Raw genomic sequence first — 21,066 nt, 5'->3', positions numbered from 1 at the left:
TAATGTGCAAATTTCCTTGAAGAAACACTGACATCTGTGAAATATGTTCAAAGAATATTTGACATATTCCCTGATGTTTTCTATTCACTCTCAACAATCTCTGGAGCTTTGTCAGGTTATTTGTACTAATTGCATTATTTTCTCTCACCTTCCCACCTCTCGTCCTCCTGTCTTTTTCTACATCACTTTGCTCTCTTCGTCTTCACTCCCTCACTGTTTTGATCCCTCTCTCCTCCATCCCTCCTCTCTCTATTCTTGCTTTCTTCTAGCTGGCCAATCCCCCAGCTGGAGCCCAGTCAGATCAGGCTGATAGTGTACCAGGACTGTGAGAGGCGTGGCAGAAATGTCCTCTTCGACTCCAATGCCAAAAAGAGGGGCACGGAGGAAACCCCCATCACCGTGAGTCACATGTTTGCTCGTCTGTGTACGTGTGTTTTTTAAAAATGATTTTTTAATGGAGGCTAAATCTCTCAACAGGGTCTTTCCTGTTTCCCTTTCTTATCCTGCTTATTTATTATACGTTTTCTTCACATTTACTATTGATTATTTTTTATTCAATACAATAAAATGCTAAATCTTATATTTGCCATTCTTTAATCTGGAGAAACTTTGACCTTTAAAGCTCACGTAGAGTCAGGATAGATGATCAGCGATAACTGCTAAAGTTCACCAGATGCGGATTCGGCCTGGCCCTGCTTCCGTGCAATTTTTATTTGCAGTTTCTAAAAGCAAATGTCTATGTCCCCATCCAATCAAAGGACGGTGAAAAGTCTCAGAAGATATCACCTTAAATATTCAGACATTATGTCAAACAGGTAGCATTGCTTATTTGCCAGTGAGACTTCACAACAAAAGCTGTTTTGTTACAGAGTATATATGAAGTACAGTCTTTATCAGGGTGTGTGCAGCAATAGCTTTCAGAAATCAATCATGTGTTTTGACAGCCAGCCTTGGGTAGACTCCAGGTCCCACACTGCACCTGCTAGTTGTTGTTTTTTTCCCAACAAACAGTAACACATGGTCACCACTCGTTTTTTCCTTTTTAATTTTGAATAACATGCCAAATATTTTCATAAAGCTGCTGTATGTTCCTGTCTGAGCCTGACCGGTTTGTTCTGGAGCTCTTATCTCCAATAATAATAGCCTCAGCTGACAGCCCATGTGTAAGCAGCATTCTTTCATCCTCACATGACAGCTGTGTCACTCACTGTCTGTCTTTCTCTGCTCTGGACTCACCCTCTCTACATTTTCCTCCAACCCTGCATCTTCCTTCTCTCAATCTGATGTCTCCTGTCTCTTTATTCTGTCCTTAATATCCTGATTACTGTCATCTGCTATATGCTTCTATACATTAATCTGGTTGTCTTGGTCTTTTCTATCTTTTTCTGAAATCGCTATACTCTTTTATAAATCACACTACCTTTTTATCTTTACGTGCCTGCCTACCTCTCTTTTTACCTGTCTAGATCTCTTTCTACATAATCCCCTTTCTTTCCTTTGTTCCCTTTTCTACCTGTTTTTGTAGTGTCTATCTTGCAGTATCTTTACCTTGTCTTGTTACACCTCCCTGCCCCTCCTCTCAGTCTTTTTCTCTCATCATGCCCTTTTCACCTCCATCTCACCTGCGTGGTTCACCTGTCTTTTTGCTTCCTCTTTTTTTTCGGCCAGGTTTTCTCTGACTTCATTGCCTCGCCATATCTTGTCTGCCTGTCCGTCTCCCTCATTATCATGTCCATATCGATGCCACAGTAACACACAGACACAAATTCCTGCTGTCTTATAACACCCTGACATTGAAAATTGTCTGTACTGATGCACATGGATTTACTGAAGCTCTACATTTGGATTGGACTGGTGCCAGATAGAAAACTGAGTAATGCCGTGTCTGAGTGTGTGTGTTTTACAAAGTGAGTGAGTGAGTGTGTGTGAGTGTGTGTGAGTGTGTCAGTGTCTGTGAGTGTCTGTGAGTGTGTGTCAGTGTGTGTGTCATGTTAATATAATATATAATACATTCTTCATCGTTAGGTCTTATAGTGAAACAAGGGGTGGATGGATGGATGTGCATGCATAGGATGGGTGAGAGAGAATTAAAAATTAAGAAAGGAAGGGAGCTAGAGACAAAAAATGAGCTAAACTATGGGATTATTAAAGTATTTCTGATTCTGATTCTAAAAAGGAAACCAGAAAAGAAATAATATAAAGGAGAGAAAGAAAGCTGCAGGAACTAAAGAGGGATTAAGTAGGTGTGGTGGAGGGAGGGAGGGAGGGAGGGAATGATTGCAGTGCTGCTCGCTCACGAGTTCCCGAAAGAGTCATATGACTGGCAGTCACATGCTGCTGGCCTCTATGTACACACCTTACATTGCACTGCAGCGGGCTCACACACCCATGTACACACTCAAACACATTCTCACTCACAGGGTTTTATTGGCATGACGATGTGCGTGTGCTGCAAAATCACTCATTAATAAGAGAGAATAAAATATGTACACAACAATTTGCATACATTTTGTACAGTCAGTGTTTACTGATGTACTTTAAAAAAGTAGCACTAAACAAAAACAATATATTTTCCTCTGCGTCTCTGCTTTCCTGCTCTCCTCATCTCCTTTTTTATTTCTCCCTTCCTCTCTTACATTGGCAGCGACATTGGTTTCAAGTGAGCCATTACCAAAGCCTTACACACACACACACACACACACACACACACACACACACACACACACACACACACACACACACACACACACACACACACACACACACACACACACACACACACACACACACACACACACACACACACACACACACACACACACACACACACACACACACACACACACCCCTCCCCTTCCGCTCCCCGCCCTCCCAAATGCATTCCTCTTGAATAGGCTGCCAAGTTAAGAAGGCACATGACACAAGCTGATTGAGCTCACATTGCTTTTAGTTTGTTGTTTACATAAGTTCCTCGGCTCTGGATCAGGTTTCTATGGTTTGTGACCTGAACAATTCAGCTTCATTTATTTATTTTTCCATTATGAAGTCTACTTTATATGGCCCAGGGACCTCTTATTGTTGGGACTTGTTAAAATGTCAGGGCATCAGAATCAAAGTAGACAGACTTGTGACTTTTTATAGGTGAAGTGTGCTCTCAGTCCTTTTGTCGATGTTATTGTTAGCAGAGGCTTCCATAACTGAAATCCCCCTGCAATAAAATCCTCTTGACTTTGTTATCTCTTGCCACGTGTAAGGGCTGTTCCCACACTAAAGGGCACAACCCTTCTAAAAACTAAACACAAATGGCTGCATCTGTCTTCATCTTTCTTGGTGATTTTATGTGCACATTAGCTCATTTTTGTTGCATTAATTCTTGTACATTCATTTTGTTTTGATTTGAATTTACGAGGATGAGAAGTAATTAACACCCAAGAGCAACATTGAAAGTTAAGCCATTGCTGCTGAATTTACTTAGTCAAAAGAAGAGAGTTTACGCACATTTCTCATTTATATTTGAAAGGAAAAGGAAAAACTTGTCTTGGATGACAACACAATAGAAAGTGGTTTTGTTTGTTTGTCAGATGTTACGAAAGTTTAAATCCTTAAAAAAGTAGTTTTTGCCATTTCATCAACTCAAATCCATATGGGTGTAGAATGAGGATTGTGCCTTTTCTTCTCCTACTTCCTCTTCATTAAATGTATTGGGATTTTCTGATGTCAGTTGAACCTTCTGTAGAGTCAGCTAAGCCTGTATTCATTTTATTTGGCCTTTAATACTATGTTTTTTGTTAATTACGCCATAGAGCACTGAAGGCCAGGCGAAGATGTTCGGGAAATGCTGTCAGCTCCGTCCTACTGGAGGTAGCAGCAGTTCCCTGGACAGCTCCTCCTCTTGCACTTCAGAAACAAAGGAAACTAAGGAGCAGGGCCTCCGCTTCCAGGTAGCTTTTATCTTTTACTTGCATGTGAAATTTAAGTATTTTCTCACTTGCGGTTATTATATAATATATTATATACAGTATAACAGTAAGAGTAGCTTTGTTAGACAAGAAAATCTTCAGTTAACTGTGGAGTTCATTACTCTTTAAGGATAACAGCATAAAACATTTGTGCTCCTACTATCCTCTCCAGGGTTCAAGGTGTTCGTCAGATGTTGTAATGCTCGGGGAAATGATGTTTGGCTCTGTGGCTATGAGCTACAAAGGTTCTACACTAAAAATCCACCAGATCAGGTAATGAGAATAGGGATGCATCAATGGCTTTTCCTCATAGCCGATAATGGCATGAATAGATAACACATGTTTTTGACAATTGGTTTTCCATTTAATATGGAGGTGAAAAATCTGCAGGGGTAAAGGCAGAACAATCCCATGTGCTTTGACATTTTTATGGCTTTTAGTACTCAAGGTTTTTATTTATATCTATTCAACTGTGTGTGGTAGAAGAATAGTCAAATGAGGTTGGGTGTGAACAACACACAAACGTGCATAAGCACATGAACTGAGGACACATGCTGATGATCTTTGTCCTTGTACTATCGTTATATCAGATCGCCACCTCAGCTGATGCTGAGCAAGGTCTTCACTGCCAGGACGGGAGGCAGTGTGTATGGGAGCCTCAACACGTAAGCATAAACACATGCTTATCAAAACTTGCTTCTCACTTTAATTCATATGACACCTTCTTCTATTAGCCAGCGCATGCAGATACACTCTCATCTCATCTTTCCCTCTCCCCCTCTTCATCTGTCTTGGTTGTTGTCCATATTCACTGTGTCAACTCAGGAAACTATCTCTGTCTGTGTCTCAGTATTTTTCTGTCTCACTTCATCTAGTTGATCACAGCTTTTCTCAATAGTCTCACACAAAAGAAGCCTAACCAACTGTAGTCAGCTTTGAATATATAAAAAACTTGCATGCAATGTGTATATTATATCATAATTGTGCTATGGGTACATGTTATAAAATCCACATAAACATCCTAACTTTTATTCCTGGTTTTCTTGTGCAGGTTACAAGACAGCCTAGAGTTCATTGGACAGGACAGTAACACCCTAAGGCCTGATCAAAACACTGGGCCCAACAGTCTTCTAGGGAACATAGGTAACTACAGGAACCCAGAGTCCCATCAAACCTTCTTTAGCCACCTATAACAGTCCTTCTGTTTTTTTTTCTTCAGTTCACTGGTGAATTGTACGTAGAAAGTGGGTGAAATATTGGTTTTTGTTTTGATGTTTTAAAGGACTTTATTGAGTCACTTTTATGTAGATTATTATGTTCAGTCAGTCCCAAACAATTTAATGGAGAAATACTCATATTTTACTTATTTATTATTTTGAGTATTGACCGCTTCCCCTGTTGTTTAGTTTACACAGTTGAAGTGCTTTGGTAGAAGTGTGAGGAATCATCTGATTTTGTTTCTCTCTTTCTGACTCTTTAACATTCCTGTTTGAATACAAACCAGGCTGGGTAGAGTCTGCTAACAGATTTCCCTTATGGCTCCTCTTCACTAACCTTGTGAGCAGTTGAAGAATGTTCAAACCTGACTTACGAGCCAACGTTTGCTCAGCAAATTTGTATAATTAACTGTTATCCTATCAAAGTCTCGGAGCAGTATATCTCAGTTGCGACTCATCCCTGAATCTCATGGTGACTCTACTTGTTACACATTGTTGTGAAACAATCTATTGTTTATGAAAAAAATGACTGGCTCCCAATAGAGAGAAGAATATTAAAATTGAATATAAAGAACTGTTGGCAAATTCTATTCTTTTGTGCATTTTCTCTGCCATCCTCACAGAAAAGACAAAAATGTACACATCAGAGATGATAAGTGTGACATAATTGATTTGTTTAATTAGCTGTGTTTTCTGTGAGTGATACCAGCATTTTTGTTTGTCTGTATGACTCACAGTTCATTATTTCATTCCAGACTAAAACGCTCCTGTAACTTTTTACTATGAGGTGGTCGAACAACAGGAGGCAGCCAGTTTCCCTCCTTACTCATTCACTAACTACGGTTCATGTTTTTTTTTTGTCTTTTTCCCTCTTCCTCCCTTTCTTCCTTTCCATGTTTTTGTATGTGCTGTGCAGGATTTTCTCAGCTCTGCAGCCCTCGACGGGCCTTCTCTGAACAGGGCCCTCTGCGTCTCATCAAGAGCGCATCTTTCTTTTCAGGTTGGCGCTTAAAACTGGCCATAACTGATGTGTGCCAGTTGCATGCGTGTGTAGAGACTGTAGTTGCAGTAGTAGTTTGTATACAGGCTTTGAATCTCAACAGTTGCATGCCTGTGTGGTGATTCTTCTATTAGAAGCGGTAGCAGTAGTCATAGCATGCGATATCACTGCAAGTCTGTAAATGACCTGGGTCAGATAGAAGCTGCAGATACCAGGCAAGATTGGTATGTTGTTCTTCAGTTCAACTGGGCAGATGAGAACTTTTGGATTCAAATCCAAGTGGTACCAAATAACTGTGAAATGCCGTTCTCTTTCTTGCTCCAAGACATCCACATCATTAAATGAGCTGTGAATATTATTAACAAATGCTGGTTCACTTGAAATTGGCTGTGAACCTAAACAGCACAAACTGCCACTTAGTAAAGCACAGATGGACGTGTACTGCTTCAAACACCTTCTGTTATGTTGTTTTGCTAACCCCACTAGTTAGACGTAAAGTCTACAAACAAATCATAAAATATATCTGCCAGAACTATCTGACCCAAGGCTGCAGGTGTATGATGCATGCAGAAATGGTGGATGGAATCACACTGGTGTCGGTGGTTGTAGTTCTAGTTTAAGTTGCAGTTCCTTCTCCTCTCTTCACTCACATGCTTTCACTAACTTCTCTTGTAACCATGGGCTAGGACAACATCTGCAGTATTCTGCCAGTATTTAGTGAGCTGTTCTATTGTAAGCTTTCCTTTTCTTCCATATAAACTTTTTAATGATGCAGTAAAAGTCACCTGAGCATGCATTTACACATTCAGGAACATCCTCACTCACATCAATACATTTACACACGGTTACTCAATCTGCTGTGCACCACTGAGCTACTCCACCCGAGCATCTGGTGGGGAAATGCCTTGGCGGTAGTTGTTGAAGGAAGGGAAGTAGTTACCTCATATTGCACTGCTGTATTCAAACCTGTAATGTCACAATCCCACTTCCTAAAATTAACATAGTATGGGTGGGCACAGTGGGGAATCGCCAGATATCTATCCATGTCACCACAAGTGATACACACTACAAACTTTACAGCCTGGACATTCATGATATTAGCATTTATTGTCATACCCGTAATATAGCAGCCACTGCCCAGCTTCTGCGAGCAGTATAACTTTATACCTTGCCGATACGTGTATCAGCACTGTAAAGAAACTAACTGAATTATTTCCTGTTGAGCTTTTTGATTAAGCAAGAAGGGTGCCTGTGTACTTACTAAATAGAACTATCAAGACAGCTACACAAAAAATGACATTTTACTTACTTGCTTTCAGTTGCTTCAAATGACTCTTCCCAGGAAATGCTGCCTACCAACAATCTAGTTCAGGGTACTGTTAGGTGGGCATAGCGTATAGTTATGTAATGTTGGTATGGTCAGAAAGCACAGTGTGCCACAGGAGTGCATGTATACGCAAACAAACAAACCCTCAAAGGTTTGTGTTGACTTGCTCATTAATCATCTCAACTAGAGCTATGCTTTCATCTGCTCATTTAAATGCTGCATTTGTGCATTGACATTTTTCACATTTTACACCGAAGTGTTGACGAGAAGGACATATGAGAACAAGCAAAGGGGCTCGGTGACATTCGTATTATGTCATCTGTTGTAGAAAGTTGCAGCTGCTGTAGATAGTGACAGAGATTGAGTCAGTGACCAACAGCCCATTACAACAGTAGTACATTTTTGCAGTATTTGTTTTGCTTGTGACACATCCTGTGTTTGATGTTACAAAACAAAGGTTGCACTAACAGCACGGGAATCAATCACTAGCAGCCATTTCACAGTAAAAATGAATCCAACACCTAGCCTTTATTGTGGTGATCTTACATATAGGTATGGTTAGGGCAGATATATATCTTTTGAATAAGCCACCAGAGCTTGAGTATTTTGTTTTCAAAAAATTCTGCCATGACAAATATTCCAAACATTTTTTAACCTTAACTTACCTGTATGTACTTTGTATGGTTAAGTGTTGATGTAGCCACTAGTCAGCCTATACCAGTTATGTGGCACAATAAGAATGATTGCAGTTCTTTTCAGAGGTATTTAAATTTCATTTAGCTTGGATGCTGAGGAGGTAAAGCATCAAAATGCATTAGCCTCAGTATTTGTGGAGTAGAAGAGCACTACAATGCTCTGACTTGGTGGTGATAAGTGCATCTTCAGCATGCCTGATGCTCAACTTTATTGATGATAAATATAAAATAAATGTATTGATGATATTATTTTATGTTTCTCACAGTTTTCTCTCTCTTTTTTGTCATCCTTCTCCCATTTGCTTTCCTTCTTTCTCTTCATCCAACTTTTCTTTTTCTTGTATCACTCCTTTGTTTCTTTATGTCTCCCATCTACTTTTACCTTTAACCCAACCCTTCACTTTCTCTCTCCCTCCATCTTCCTCCTCCCATCCTCCAGGCCACAGTCATCCCATGGACATGCCAGGCCGAGGGCTTCACGACGAGAGGGACAGTGGTATCGCCAGGTCAGGTAGGTTAATAAGACTAGAAGCTGGAGCCCGGATTAACCTACACTCAACACAGCTACATGTGCTTTCAGCCCTACAGCTGAACTTTGAAGCAGGTTTGAATGTATTCTTGTCAAGACCAAAGAGGTCGAGAACAGAGAAGATCAAGTGTATGCCAGGAAATTATTGTTATATTTCACTTCACTTCTTTTTACCTCAAATACCCTATTGGTTCCTACAATGTTTTTTGATTCTGGCTCTTTTTGTTTACCCAAAACATAACTGATGCAGGTAATGAGTTTTTTTATATTTTTATTCAAGGGTCAAAATGGTTCACCTTTAATTTCAGTGTTTAAGGTCAAGTGGGTGACCAGTTAAGCTTTGCTTAAGCTGCAACTTCACTAATATGGTACACTTGCACACAGTTTTCCATTCATTAAAACCACATATAGGAGCACCCTCTCAAGGCTGACTGGGGTGTGTATGGAAATATACGGTTAAAGACATACATCCCTCTCTTAACTTTCACTTCAGAAAAGAAGTATTTTGACTTAAAACCACAAAGAAAGAAGATGATGTCACTAGAGATGTTTACAGGACCTCTTTGGTATAGGAAACCTTGTGCAATGGAAACTGACCCCTGCTCTGCCCCCCCTCACAAACACCACCATGCCCCACTGGCATGACAGGTATGAGGGGAGTTGTGCTTTCTGCTCATACCCAGGTCACATGCAGATGATTAAATATAGCAGCTCTCAAAACTAGTAAATGAGCTTCTAATTCAAGCCTTGTTGTCTCATCTCCACTATTCCCACCCCACCCCCAGAGGTTGGGCTGCAGGGCTCTTTAGCTAACACTGATATGGACAAATACATACACGTCTCTCTGTGACACTCTCACCCTGTCTACCGTACTCTTCTTTTACTATAGCTCTTCTGCTCCATATACAACAGTTTTCTCTTCTTATGTCATACATACTTTCATTCTCTAACCCTGTAAACATATCCCTTTTTTATCTCAGCACACACTTAAGGTCACACACTGTAAATGGTTCATTGAGCCATTGATCAGTGTGTTACTATGTAAGCCTGTTGTAAAGCCATGTTGTCAGACAACTGCATCATGTGACTGCTGGCGGGCTAGCTGATATAAGATCTTATAGGAAAGCAGTAACAGTACATAGGTACTAAGTGAGTGGGGTTCTGTGTGTCTGAATGACTTTTTGTGTTTTGTGTGCTGTATATGTTTGCCCTTTTAAAGTTCTTTGTCTTAGTGAGAACAGTTATTATCCCGAGATATGTATGTGGTTCAGAATGAGTAACCCTACGCAATTGTTGTGACTCATTCTTGTCTTTTCTCTCTTCTGTCACCCACCATTCTCTCCATCTGTTCCCTTTTCCCTTTTGTTATCTTTTTCCTTATTCTTTCTCTCTTCATTTCTCTTCCCATCCTCTCCATAATCTACCTCCAATCCTTTCCTCATACCTCAACTGTCCCTTTAGCTTCTTTGAGCAGCCTGTTGATCACTCCATTCCCGTCTCCTGGCTCCTCCCTGACCAGCAGCTGTGCGTCTAGTTACCAGCGCCGATGGCTCCGCAGCCAAACCACCAGTCTGGAAAACGGCGTCTTCCCCCGATGGTAAGACCCATATCAGTTGTACATTCAGTCAAGAACAGCCATACAGAGTTATGTCTCATACAAACACATGCAGACTTAGAGTAATTAAAGTGGGGACAAGAGTTTAAGCTCTGTGGTCTTTTCTGCACAACTTCCCAAACACACACTTAGGGCGCACTCATACTGTCCATTTGTACTGTGCTCCGTGCCTGGACCCCTCCGTTCCCCCGTGGCCCAGGCCCAGTTGTACTCAAATAACTTGGAATGATCTGGGCCGCGGTGGTGGTTGTGCTCGTACACGTGCAACCATGGGCGCAACACAGTTGTACTCACTCTGGTCAGACGAACTAGAATATAGCCGTGAAGCGTGCTTAGGCACTGTACGATTGGACACTGTGAGTGCGCCCTTGGAGAAGTCTCTCCCATTCGCTTGCCCCCCTCCATTTTTCTTCCCTGTTTAGGCTGACAGTCTTTTGTAAAGTTTATCCTGCTAGGACTACCTCAGAATCCAGCAGGCAGCTGGGAAAATGACAAACACGGCTGCTATGTTCTAATAACTGCGCCCAGGAAGACACACAGACACACAAAGTGCTTTGACTAGACAGGATGCTATGTTGGCCTGTCACTGTAACTGCAGCTGTCAGTCTCTGAGAGCTCTAATCTTCCAGGCGTTCGAGTTCAGCAACACCAAAGCATCTTGTTTACCAGCTGCAACCTTAAAAAAAAAGCTAGGATTAAAATTATTTTGAAATGTTTTCTTTGCTTAACACATGTGTCTATGTATCTTTTTTTGCTTAACTGTTAAATAAGGTAAAATGTTTGTGTGAAGATTATTTACTGGTAATATCTAAGCAGTAGTTAACATGTATTAACATGCCACAAAAGTACAAGAAAGACGCTTAGCAAAGGACCTCAACGGTATTCTAACTAGTGATGCAATATGTAAGGTAAGATATAAACTTCATAGATCTTCACAGGCAATGCACAGTACTAGGGTTCAGATTTACATGTCAAATAAACATATTTTAAAGTTTGAGCAGCTTCACACACATTTCATGCTTTGAAAGCTGTATGTGATCTGCCTCTGATCAGGTCAGTGGAGGAGAGCTTCAACATGTCCGACGAAAGCGGTGGACCAAGCCTTGGCGTGGCTAGGAAGAAGAAGATTGCCATCGGGGTCATCTTCATGCTGTCCCCCAACCCTGAGGAGAACAACCGATTCCAGGATTTCTTTTTCTCCCACTTCCCTCTCTTTGAAAGCCACATGAACAAACTCAAGAGTGCGATTGAACAGGTGAATTATTGTGTGTGACTGTGACTTTAGACCAACTACATGTTTTATTTAGCAAGAGTTCCTTTCACTGGTGTCTGCATTTATTAATTAGGTTTTATTTATTCCAAAGATCATTGTTTTGCTGTGTTAGAGGTTAGTTTACTTTGATGCTTTTCAATGGGAGATGCCTGCTTGTGTATTCTTGATCACTTTCCTGATTGACACTGTGAAGATAAGCCTGTCATTGAAACCCATTTAGTAGTGAGCTATGAATAGTATCAGATATTAACCTCAAACTCTTGGCTGTTGTAATGAGCAGAGATGCTGTCAGATTGACTGGTCAATGGTCATACCTTGTATAGCTGCCATTCTGTTCACTGGTGTCTATTGTTGGCACCGTCAAAGCTCTGGATGACTTGTACTTTTACCCTCCATCTTCCTTTCAGCCCCCCCCCCCTCACTCTCTTCACCCTTACAAATTCCTTGCTCCACCTTTCCTGTTACTTGTTTGTCATTGCCAAATATCTCAAAGTGCATGTGTGTTGTTTCATTCTCAAGGCCATGAAGATGAGTCGGCGGTCAGCTGATGCCAGCCAGAGGGCCCTGGCTTATAGCCGAATGGTGGACGGACTCAACGAGTTCAGGTTGGGCAGCAACTCACATTCACTCACTATGACACATGTATAATTTTACATAATTTATTATTTTTCCTTATATATCTTACAACCAAATGTGCAAAACTACAAAATCTTCTATCCATCTTAGAATCTCTATCTATCTTCTTCTAGCTTCTATCTATTTGTTTAAAATTGTACCTTATTTAACTGTAGTGTCTCCCCTTAAGCCAGGAGGTCTTTTTACTGCATGTTCATTTTCAAACTCACAAACACTGAAGCCAACAGTACTGTTTTATTTAGTTATGTACTTTGGCCAAACACTCACTATGTCCTTAGTGAGGTTTCCAAATCATGGAAACTCAGAAAAAAATGTAATATTCAAAACCTGTTTCCTGGAAATGGATGTTAAATGTGTCAATCAATCTGCAATGCACACCAGGAGACATTTTCAAACTGTGTGGTTGGCAGGATTACGTTTCCTGGCTGGTAGTGAGAGAATGTTGGCATGATATGATGTATATGGAAGGCAGGTGTAATGGAAAGATAAAAGACCTGTAAAATATTGCCAAGTAGCTGCTGCACCAGGGAAAGACGGAGGAAAATAGGCATCAGATTCAGTGTAGGACACATTGTCATATCTTACAAATAGATTCTTCATTTAACTTTATTTTTTTTACTTTTCACGCCACAGATTTCCCATTTTAAGTCCTCTAATAAAGTCCAGCCATATATAAACTTGTATTTTATCCTAGGCCTATTCCTTTAATGTTTTTTGAATTAGGTCACAAAGTGCCCATACTAATCATGTTATGACACTTACATTTTGGCAGCTAAAAGTTTACAGTTTTTTTTAACATTTTTCATTTAGTATTTCTTACGCTTACCAGGTAATGGTCACATTTCTTAGATAATTATCAGAAATTTATCATAAAATGCCTCTTTGTTAGTTTAAATAATTTAATCAAATGCTGCCTTTAATTGCTATAATGTCGTTAGCTGGGGGTATTTCTATTTAACACGGTAAATTTATGGATTCTGAGGGTAACCGAGGTGAGGTGATGGGATTCTGTAATTCTCCAGTTACTCATGCGGTGTGCTGAGGTGTCACAGCAATCAATAATTAATGAATACTCACTGTGGTTTATGTGTGAGAATAGCTTGAGGCTAATAGCCTCTGCCCTTTCTCATATTATTATTTTTTATTCCTTTTTAAATGAATTGATTATTTAAAACATAACTGATAGCATGTATACTACGAAGCCCAGTAAAATATGTTAGGTAAAAAAAGAAGGAGCACTATGTTCCCTACCCATCTTCAAATCTGAAATCATAAAATCGTAGTGATTACGTTCTAAAATTGCATTTGTGTGCGTGTGTATATGGGTGTGACATGCTTGTCAGTGCGTGCGTGCATGCATGCATGCGTCTCCACTGCTTTCACTTGCCTCACACACACACTGGCAGGCAGTCCCCTGTCTAAGTTCCCCTCGTTGCTACAGTCATATGCCTGTTGGCAGCCGGCCACAGCAACCCAAGCCTCTGGAGTGGGAACCCTATCTACCTTAGACACTGACCACGAGCACCAGAATAGTAAATAATATGTGAGTGCCAGCAGGACGAAAGCTATTGCTCGGGACAAACAAAATATCTGTAAAATCTCACCTTCAGACATCAGCTAAATATAAGTGTAGCCACCTTTGCCATTAAGGGGTTTTGACTTCATGGAACATTACAGAAGGAAACTGGTAGAAATGCATTTGCTTGACTCTGCTTTGACGTAGTTGGAGGGCGGGCATGCACACGTACCCACGCATGCTGGCAAAGATAAGCTGTGCACTTAGCAGAGGTATGTGTACATAAAAGTCACACTAAACTATATTGGGATTATGTTAGAGCAGGGGTGGGCGATCCTGCTTCTGGAGGGCCACTGCCGGCATGTTTTAGGTTTCTCTCTGCTCGAACACACCTGAGTCTAACAATTATCAAAACTGTGACAAGCTTTAGCTGCTTGATAATGAGCAGAGCATTATTATCAGGTGTGTTAAAGCAGGGGATACCTACAGAAGCACGATTGCCCACCCAATTGTTAGTATACAGTTTAGATATTCTTACTTATACAGGAGGAAAAAGCAGGAGTACCGAGATGCAAAACCACTTAGCACACCGGGATGTGGAGGAATCTTAATTCCAATTTTAGTGCATACATTAAAAAAAAGTGCACTTATCCCTGTCTCAAGCACCTTGTATAGAATTATGCACCAAATGGCAGCCACTTTAAACTGTGGGACTACATCCTTGTTTTTGCAACATTCATCGCCAATATTTTTAGGTCCTATAATATCATAAAGTGAACTGAAACAAAAGCAGGAAAAGTAGGAAAGTATTCGGAAAGTATTATACATACATGTTTGCATGAAGGTGCTCAAAACGCAATGTTACCGCAAATTGATGTCACTGATTAGAAATCGGAACCACAATATTTAAATGAATAACTTTACAGTTATAATATTCAATTTGCAGAGGGGTCTTTATATTGGCTTAGGAAAACAATGCACAAGCCATAGATGAGGTCAGACATATTTGAATGGCTTCCCTCCATAGTGTGGTCATTTAAATCGGGCTCCTGATCTTGACACAACAGTTTAATTTCACATCATCGCTCTTTAAAGTTCACCTAAACAGCTGCTGCAGAGAGACTGTGATGAGATCTCCCACATCTATCATTGGCTTGGCCTCAGACCTCTACCCCCCTGGGGACAAAGCATGTTCAAGTGGGGCTTAAAAAGGCCACCGATAAGTTGACCCAGTTTATAACACCAGGATGAATAAAGCATTATTAGGTCATTTGATGCTGCAAATGACAGATCATCTTTGCTACCCTGCTGACAACGAGACACAAGCAGTTGAGCTGGAGACATGTTTGGGAGTGCTCAGTTACAAGGGACAGCAAGTCCATTCTGGTTAACCCTGCTTTGGCCTTTCAACTCATAAGTCATGCTGGAGTTTATTGTAAGTTTCATATGCATGTGTTGAATGATTCATTTCTTGGAGAAAGAAGGCAATACAGTGCCAGTTTGGCTATCCAGGAATTAAACATTTCGTCAAACTAAAGATTTATTGTTACGTCACATAGCCCCGTTGGCTGTTTAGGAAAACTGTTGTTTTTTTGAGAACATCCAATCAAGAAATGTCCTTGTCCACTACCACAGTAACTGTCATTGGGTTGATCAATAGAGGACAGGTTTAGGGTTACAACACTAACCCGAAATACTTGCAACAACTATATTTCAAAGCATTAGTTCTTCTTTTTGCAACCAGTTGATAACAACTTTTTATAAACCCATAAACAATTTTCTTTGGAAAATAAATAAACTTAAATGGCTTGATTACTGGAATACAGAAGAACTAGTGAAGGTCACTTTCACTTTGTGACACCTGCGTTTTCTCTCAGCATGCAGCCTGTCCTCTCCTCTGTCATCAGGTTCTTTGTAGGTCAAAGAGGTGTGAGTTTAATGCAGAATGAACCTTGTTTACAGTCTTAGATCGCCTGCAGTTTCCTGTAAGACTAAATCAAGATCGAAAAACAGCACTATGTTCTCATTCCTTATCAGTAGGACCTGCAAAATCTTGTGAGAGATCACTTGGGGCGATAGCAGCTGGTTAAATTTATTACAATGACTTTTCATTTTGTATGACTTTGTTGTTGTATTATCTCTGTTTGCTGAAGATGCAGTTGTAATATGGATTAACTTTATATGTTTGCAAGGAATACGAGTGAGTAGATAAAACAGTATTTTCAAACCCAGAACCCAGCAGCTGCAGTCCATATTTCAGCTCTGACTAAAAACGCCTGATTCTCCACATTCCTGAGGCTGCAGAGATTCCCCTCTGCCCCTGTGTCAAAGCTTGGCCTCCAGCCGAGACTCACCAACACGCCCCGCGTTCCATGGAAACTCCAGTCCTTCTCAATGGACAAATGCCCCAACTGAGCCACATACAGACAGATATACACACGCACACTGTACAGAGTAATATATGTGTGTGTGCGCGCACGCGTGCGTGTGTGTGTCTCCCGTGGCCTCTGTGCAGACAGCGAAGCTCTGTGAACTGAGATCTCTTTTGTTTACTCTGAGTGACAATAACATGTCTGTTCTCTCCCTGTCTGTTTTCTCCCTTCCCTTTCATTCGCTTTCTCCATGCCCTCTCCCTCTTTCATCACTCCCTCGCCATACCTCTTCTCCAGGATGACCATCTGCGACCTCTACACCATGCCTCGTGTGGCTGAGCCCGTCTGGTTGACTATGATGTCTGGAGCATCGGAGAAGAACCAGCTCTGCGGGCACTTCATGAGGGAGCTCTCCCTACTGATGGAGCAGGCCTCTAAGAACCAGTTGAGTGTCTTCTTGTACTGTTGCAGGAATATTCCAAAACCAAATTCAAGGGAACTACAATATATGCATTTTCAAACCCATATCTATCATGGTGAACAGATTTTTCCAGCAATTGTATATCCACAGATAACCCATATATTATTGAAACCAGACTGTTCACCCCATTATTGATCTTCTCTAAATTGAAAGGCATTAAGATAGTAGACAGGAATCACGCAATCTCACAAATATAAAGAGGGAAACGCATCTACAGCAGCACTCAGATATTGAGAAATGTGACACATAGTTTCCCCACATTTTTTTGTTTGCATGTACTTCCTGAACAAGCTTATGAACAGAGAAACACATGCAGGTTCACACACACACTATTCATTCCATTTCCCACATACACATAGTCTATGGTCTTGCTCTCCCTTTTCTTACGCTTAAACACACACACACACACATACTGTGATTGTTTCCCCCTGTCTGCCTCAGAGGGAGCTGTGAATGAGTAGATCCCTGCCAGTCTCTAATTGCTTATTGTTGCTGTTACAAAGCCACGTCAAACCCCTGCTAATTGTACATATATGAATTGGTAGCAAGGCCTTTATTGAACATAACACCCATATTCAGTATAGTTGATTTAAGTAGCATTCAGTACTCTGAACTGAATTATTACATTGAGATGATCTTAAAAGTCAAGAATAACTGCCAGCATTTTAAAAAGATGTGTTTTTCTAATCTTCATCACTGATTGAAAGCGTGAACTATTAGACTGTCTTAAATTGAAATTGAATTTAAAATCTGCCAATTAATTATTAAATCAGTGATTATGGCAATAGTGTAAATTTTGTTTCTGGCACCAGCAATCAATAGTTGTTTTGAAAAAATAAAATAACTGTATTTAACCTTGAGTGTGAAAATCCAAACATGAGCAAAATAAAATAATATTTAAAGGCCTCACGCTGCTGCCCACACTGTTGGATTGGAATTTATCGTTTAAATATTGAAAAAAACATCCGTACCATCCGTACTGCCCCATGAATCTCTTTAGACCTTTGACTTTCTCTTGTTTTCTCAATTCCTGCATGCTCTCGAAACATTGACCATTAAAACAAACTACGTCTCCTAGGCAACCATTGAAGTTTCTTTATCAGCATCACTTCTCGTAAAAATCCCTATTTCTACTACGACTACCTACGCATCTACACAACTACTTCACCTACTACACAATACTACGTAACGTTGACTCATGAATGAAGCATTGTGTCTCCCTGGTGACCACAGGTCCTACTGTATAACATTGTCTTTTCTTAGGCATCGAATGAGTATTTCCTTGACTGATGGTCAAGATGATATATGTGTTGTAGCACATGATTTAAGTGCCATGACAGTTTTGAGTCATGAGACAGGAAGGGAAGTAGACACTTGTGGTCAGGACTGAGAAGTGAATCATGCTAATACAGTAGATTGTGTGTGCGTGTCTATGTGTCATTCATGTGGTATGTGTGTATGTGGTGTCCGGACCAGCAAAAAAAAAATCTGACCCCGGTTTCCTGTGAGAGAATATCTGACCTAACCAAACAAGGTCAAGAGGGAAAATGAGAAACAATTTCTGATAGTGCACCCAGTGGGGAAGTACAGTTTTGGATTCTCTTCTACTCTCTGCTGACCAACCCACATCTGATATTCCAGATTCCTCCCTGCGTTATTGACGGCCATCTTAACCAACCACCTAGCCTGGGTGCCCACCGTCATGCCCAATGGACAGCCTCCAATCAAGATTTTCCTTGAGAAACACTCCTCCAAGAGCGTCGATATGCTGGCAAAGACACACCCCTACAACCCGCTCTGGGCACAGCTAGGTGAGGCAGTCACACGCACATGCACGCACACGCACTGTTCATTTGACTCACTTTTGTAATCTTTCAAACTCCTGGGAGTCAAATGAAACACTTTTTTTTTTCTTCATCTTGGCTTAGGCTGGAACGCATCCTAACTTGCCATCATTAATCACCACAACACAAAGACAAGTTGAGACTAAACTATCTTCTCTACATGCAGCTCCATTAAGTCTCCCATTTGTATTAGGTATTTGTGTGTCAATGTCATAGGTTTAACGCAATTATTATTTAAATGTCCTCCAGCATTCCCTATAAAAGTAAAAATTTCAGTTGTGATAAATATGCAATTTTCAAATTCAGATAAAATTTGCAACAGTGTGAAAATTGCACATTTGGATACTTTTTTACTGTGGCAAACATCATATTGTATTTCAGTAGAGCATGTTGCATTAGTGAAAAGTGGAAGTGTCTGCTGATGTTTATAGCTATAATTGATTTATATGTGAATATGACAAGCAATGATGGGAATCTTAAGCATTTATGTCGAGTAGTCAACACTTTGACCTCATGTGACATGGGGAACATATAGAAAGTTAGGTACTGGTGACACCTTGTGTTTGCATGTGAGAACTGCACACCAGAAAAAATATACCGATGTAGCAGTTTGGCTAACATTGTTAAAACATATCTTTATCGGTTTGGAAAACTGTAATTTGCAGAGACTCCCCCCACAAAAATTTGAGTAGAAACTATATCATTTCAAGAATTTAGAAACCTTAAAATATATCATTAACTGCTAAAAGAAAAAGATGCAATGCCAATGTCTTTTTTCTTTTTCTTTCACTGTGTGTAGGAGACCTGTACGGCTCCATCGGTTCACCGGTGCGGCTGTCGAGGACAGTGGTGGTAGGGCGCAGACAGGAGCTGGTCCAGAGACTCCTCTATGTCCTCACCTACTTCATCCGCTGCTCCGAGCTGCTGGAGACCCACATGCTGGACAGTGCTGAGGATGAGGCCATTGTCATGCCTGGTTCCCTCATCACCACCTCTCTGAGGAAAGGAGAGGTGGAGGAGTCGGACTATGTCCTGGTTACCGTCCATAAACCCAGTGGGCACTACTTGTCCCAAGGTGCCCACGGCCAGCAGACTGAGGCAGATGACAGCAATTACCCTTCAGACAACAGCCTCCAGAGCAGCACATACACAGATACAGAGGTGGAGCAGGGTGCTGGGGACACACCAAAGGAGGAAGATGAGGAGGATGAAGAGGACAGCAGTGAGAGTCATGGTTCCAGGAACAGTGTGCTTCAGACGGGACACAGTCAGGGTAATAACCCTGTTACCAGGACTACAGAAACAGATGAACCCAGAGAGCTGCACAGGGAGTCTAGCAGCCCATTATCCACAGAGGCCCGACTGGAGACGGTGCTGCGCGTTGGCTCGGCATCCCCCAGGGAGCAGGTCTGTGTGCTGGATACAGAGACGAAGGGAGACCTGAGACTTATCGTCCCATCTATACCCACAACCCTTGCATCAAGTCCATCCCCAGCTTCTGTCATCATAGAGGGTAAAAACTCTGGGGCAGAGGCTGGGATGCATGCAGGCATGGGGAACCAACCCACCAGAGTGCTGGCTCCTCAGCCCTTGGGGATCCCTCTAGAGAAGAAGCCCCCAGATAAGAAATTGGTTGCTGCAGTGCCAGTACCTGTCATTCCGGGAAACACCGTGGCAGGGCCCATGGTTTTGACTCTAACAGAAGAGGATGAGCCAGCAACAAAAGTCACTTTCCTCATCGGAGACTCCATGTCTCCTGAGTCGGACACAGAGAGCCGCAGAAGGAAGGTGGAGGAGGAATTCAAAAAGCACAAGAAACACCTCAAGGACAAACATTCACTTCACCAGCAGCTGTTGCTCATGCAGCAGCAACAGCAACAGCATCAAGGGCTGCATTATCAACAGCAACCGCAGCAGCTGCACAGAGGGGCGGATTCAAAGACCAGCAACACCTGTGCATCAGAGGACCAAACCAAACAGACCAAGGTAGCTCCAGCCCTGCAGCGGGTGTCCAGTAAGATGCCCCAGTGGAGTCCAAACTGTGCGGATGATTTTGATGAGTATTTCAGCATGGAGAACCCTGTGGAGACTAGGACAATAGACGATTTGGGCAAACGACAGGAGCCTAGCACCACAGACAGTATGCACAAAGACTTGTTGGACCCCTCGGGAGTCCCCTGTCCTAGTGACTTAGGGGGTCACAGCTTTCAGACTGCAGTCAGGGGTCAGGGTTTGGGGCTCTGTTTAGGTTCAGGTAGTGGAGAGGTAAGGTCCAGCAGCAAGGGAGACACTTTGTTGGATGTCCAGAGGAGGTGCAGGTGTGGGTCTACAGACTCCTCCGACACCTGCTGCTATAAGGGCTGTTCTGCTGAGCAGAACAAGGGTCTTCAGTTGTCAGCCCCCATCCCACAGGATGAAAGCAGCAACAGCAAAGAGGACCAAAAGCGTAAGACAGTGCCTGTCAATGACTGGGAGATACCGCGCAACGAGAGCTCAGACAGCGCACTTGGGGACAGTGAGAGCGAGGAGACCGAGGACTGGCAGGAGGAAGTTCTGGTGCCCTTTCCAGGGTGAGTCAAACACTGATACATTCATTCACAGA

General features: G+C 41.7%; 1 protein-coding gene across 3 annotated transcripts in view; it reads left to right on the top strand.

Annotated features, from left to right (window-relative positions):
* fnip1 (folliculin interacting protein 1) overlaps positions 1-21,066 on the top strand; it is a 36,594-nt gene that overhangs the window by 11,947 nt on the left and 3,581 nt on the right. For 2 of the 3 annotated variants that reach the window (XM_083926917.1, XM_083926918.1), the window contains exons 2-14: positions 270-399; positions 3,804-3,941; positions 4,132-4,232; positions 4,550-4,624; positions 5,011-5,102; positions 6,093-6,176; positions 8,638-8,709; positions 10,189-10,324; positions 11,396-11,597; positions 12,135-12,220; positions 16,437-16,583; positions 18,262-18,431; positions 19,264-21,034. In XM_083926917.1, the coding sequence (XP_083783043.1) occupies positions 270-399; positions 3,804-3,941; positions 4,132-4,232; positions 4,550-4,624; positions 5,011-5,102; positions 6,093-6,176; positions 8,638-8,709; positions 10,189-10,324; positions 11,396-11,597; positions 12,135-12,220; positions 16,437-16,583; positions 18,262-18,431; positions 19,264-21,034 (3,204 nt within the window). The remainder of the gene's footprint in view (positions 1-269; positions 400-3,803; positions 3,942-4,131; positions 4,233-4,549; positions 4,625-5,010; positions 5,103-6,092; positions 6,177-8,637; positions 8,710-10,188; positions 10,325-11,395; positions 11,598-12,134; positions 12,221-16,436; positions 16,584-18,261; positions 18,432-19,263; positions 21,035-21,066) is intronic. The other variant, XM_083926919.1, reaches the window with a different exon arrangement.

The sequence above is a fragment of the Echiichthys vipera genome, assembly GCF_963691815.1.
Source record: "Echiichthys vipera genome assembly, chromosome: 14".
Taxonomy (NCBI): Eukaryota; Metazoa; Chordata; class Actinopteri; order Perciformes; family Trachinidae; genus Echiichthys; species Echiichthys vipera.
The sequence above is the reverse complement of the archived record's forward strand: the minus strand, read 5'-3'. Positions and strand labels throughout refer to the sequence as shown.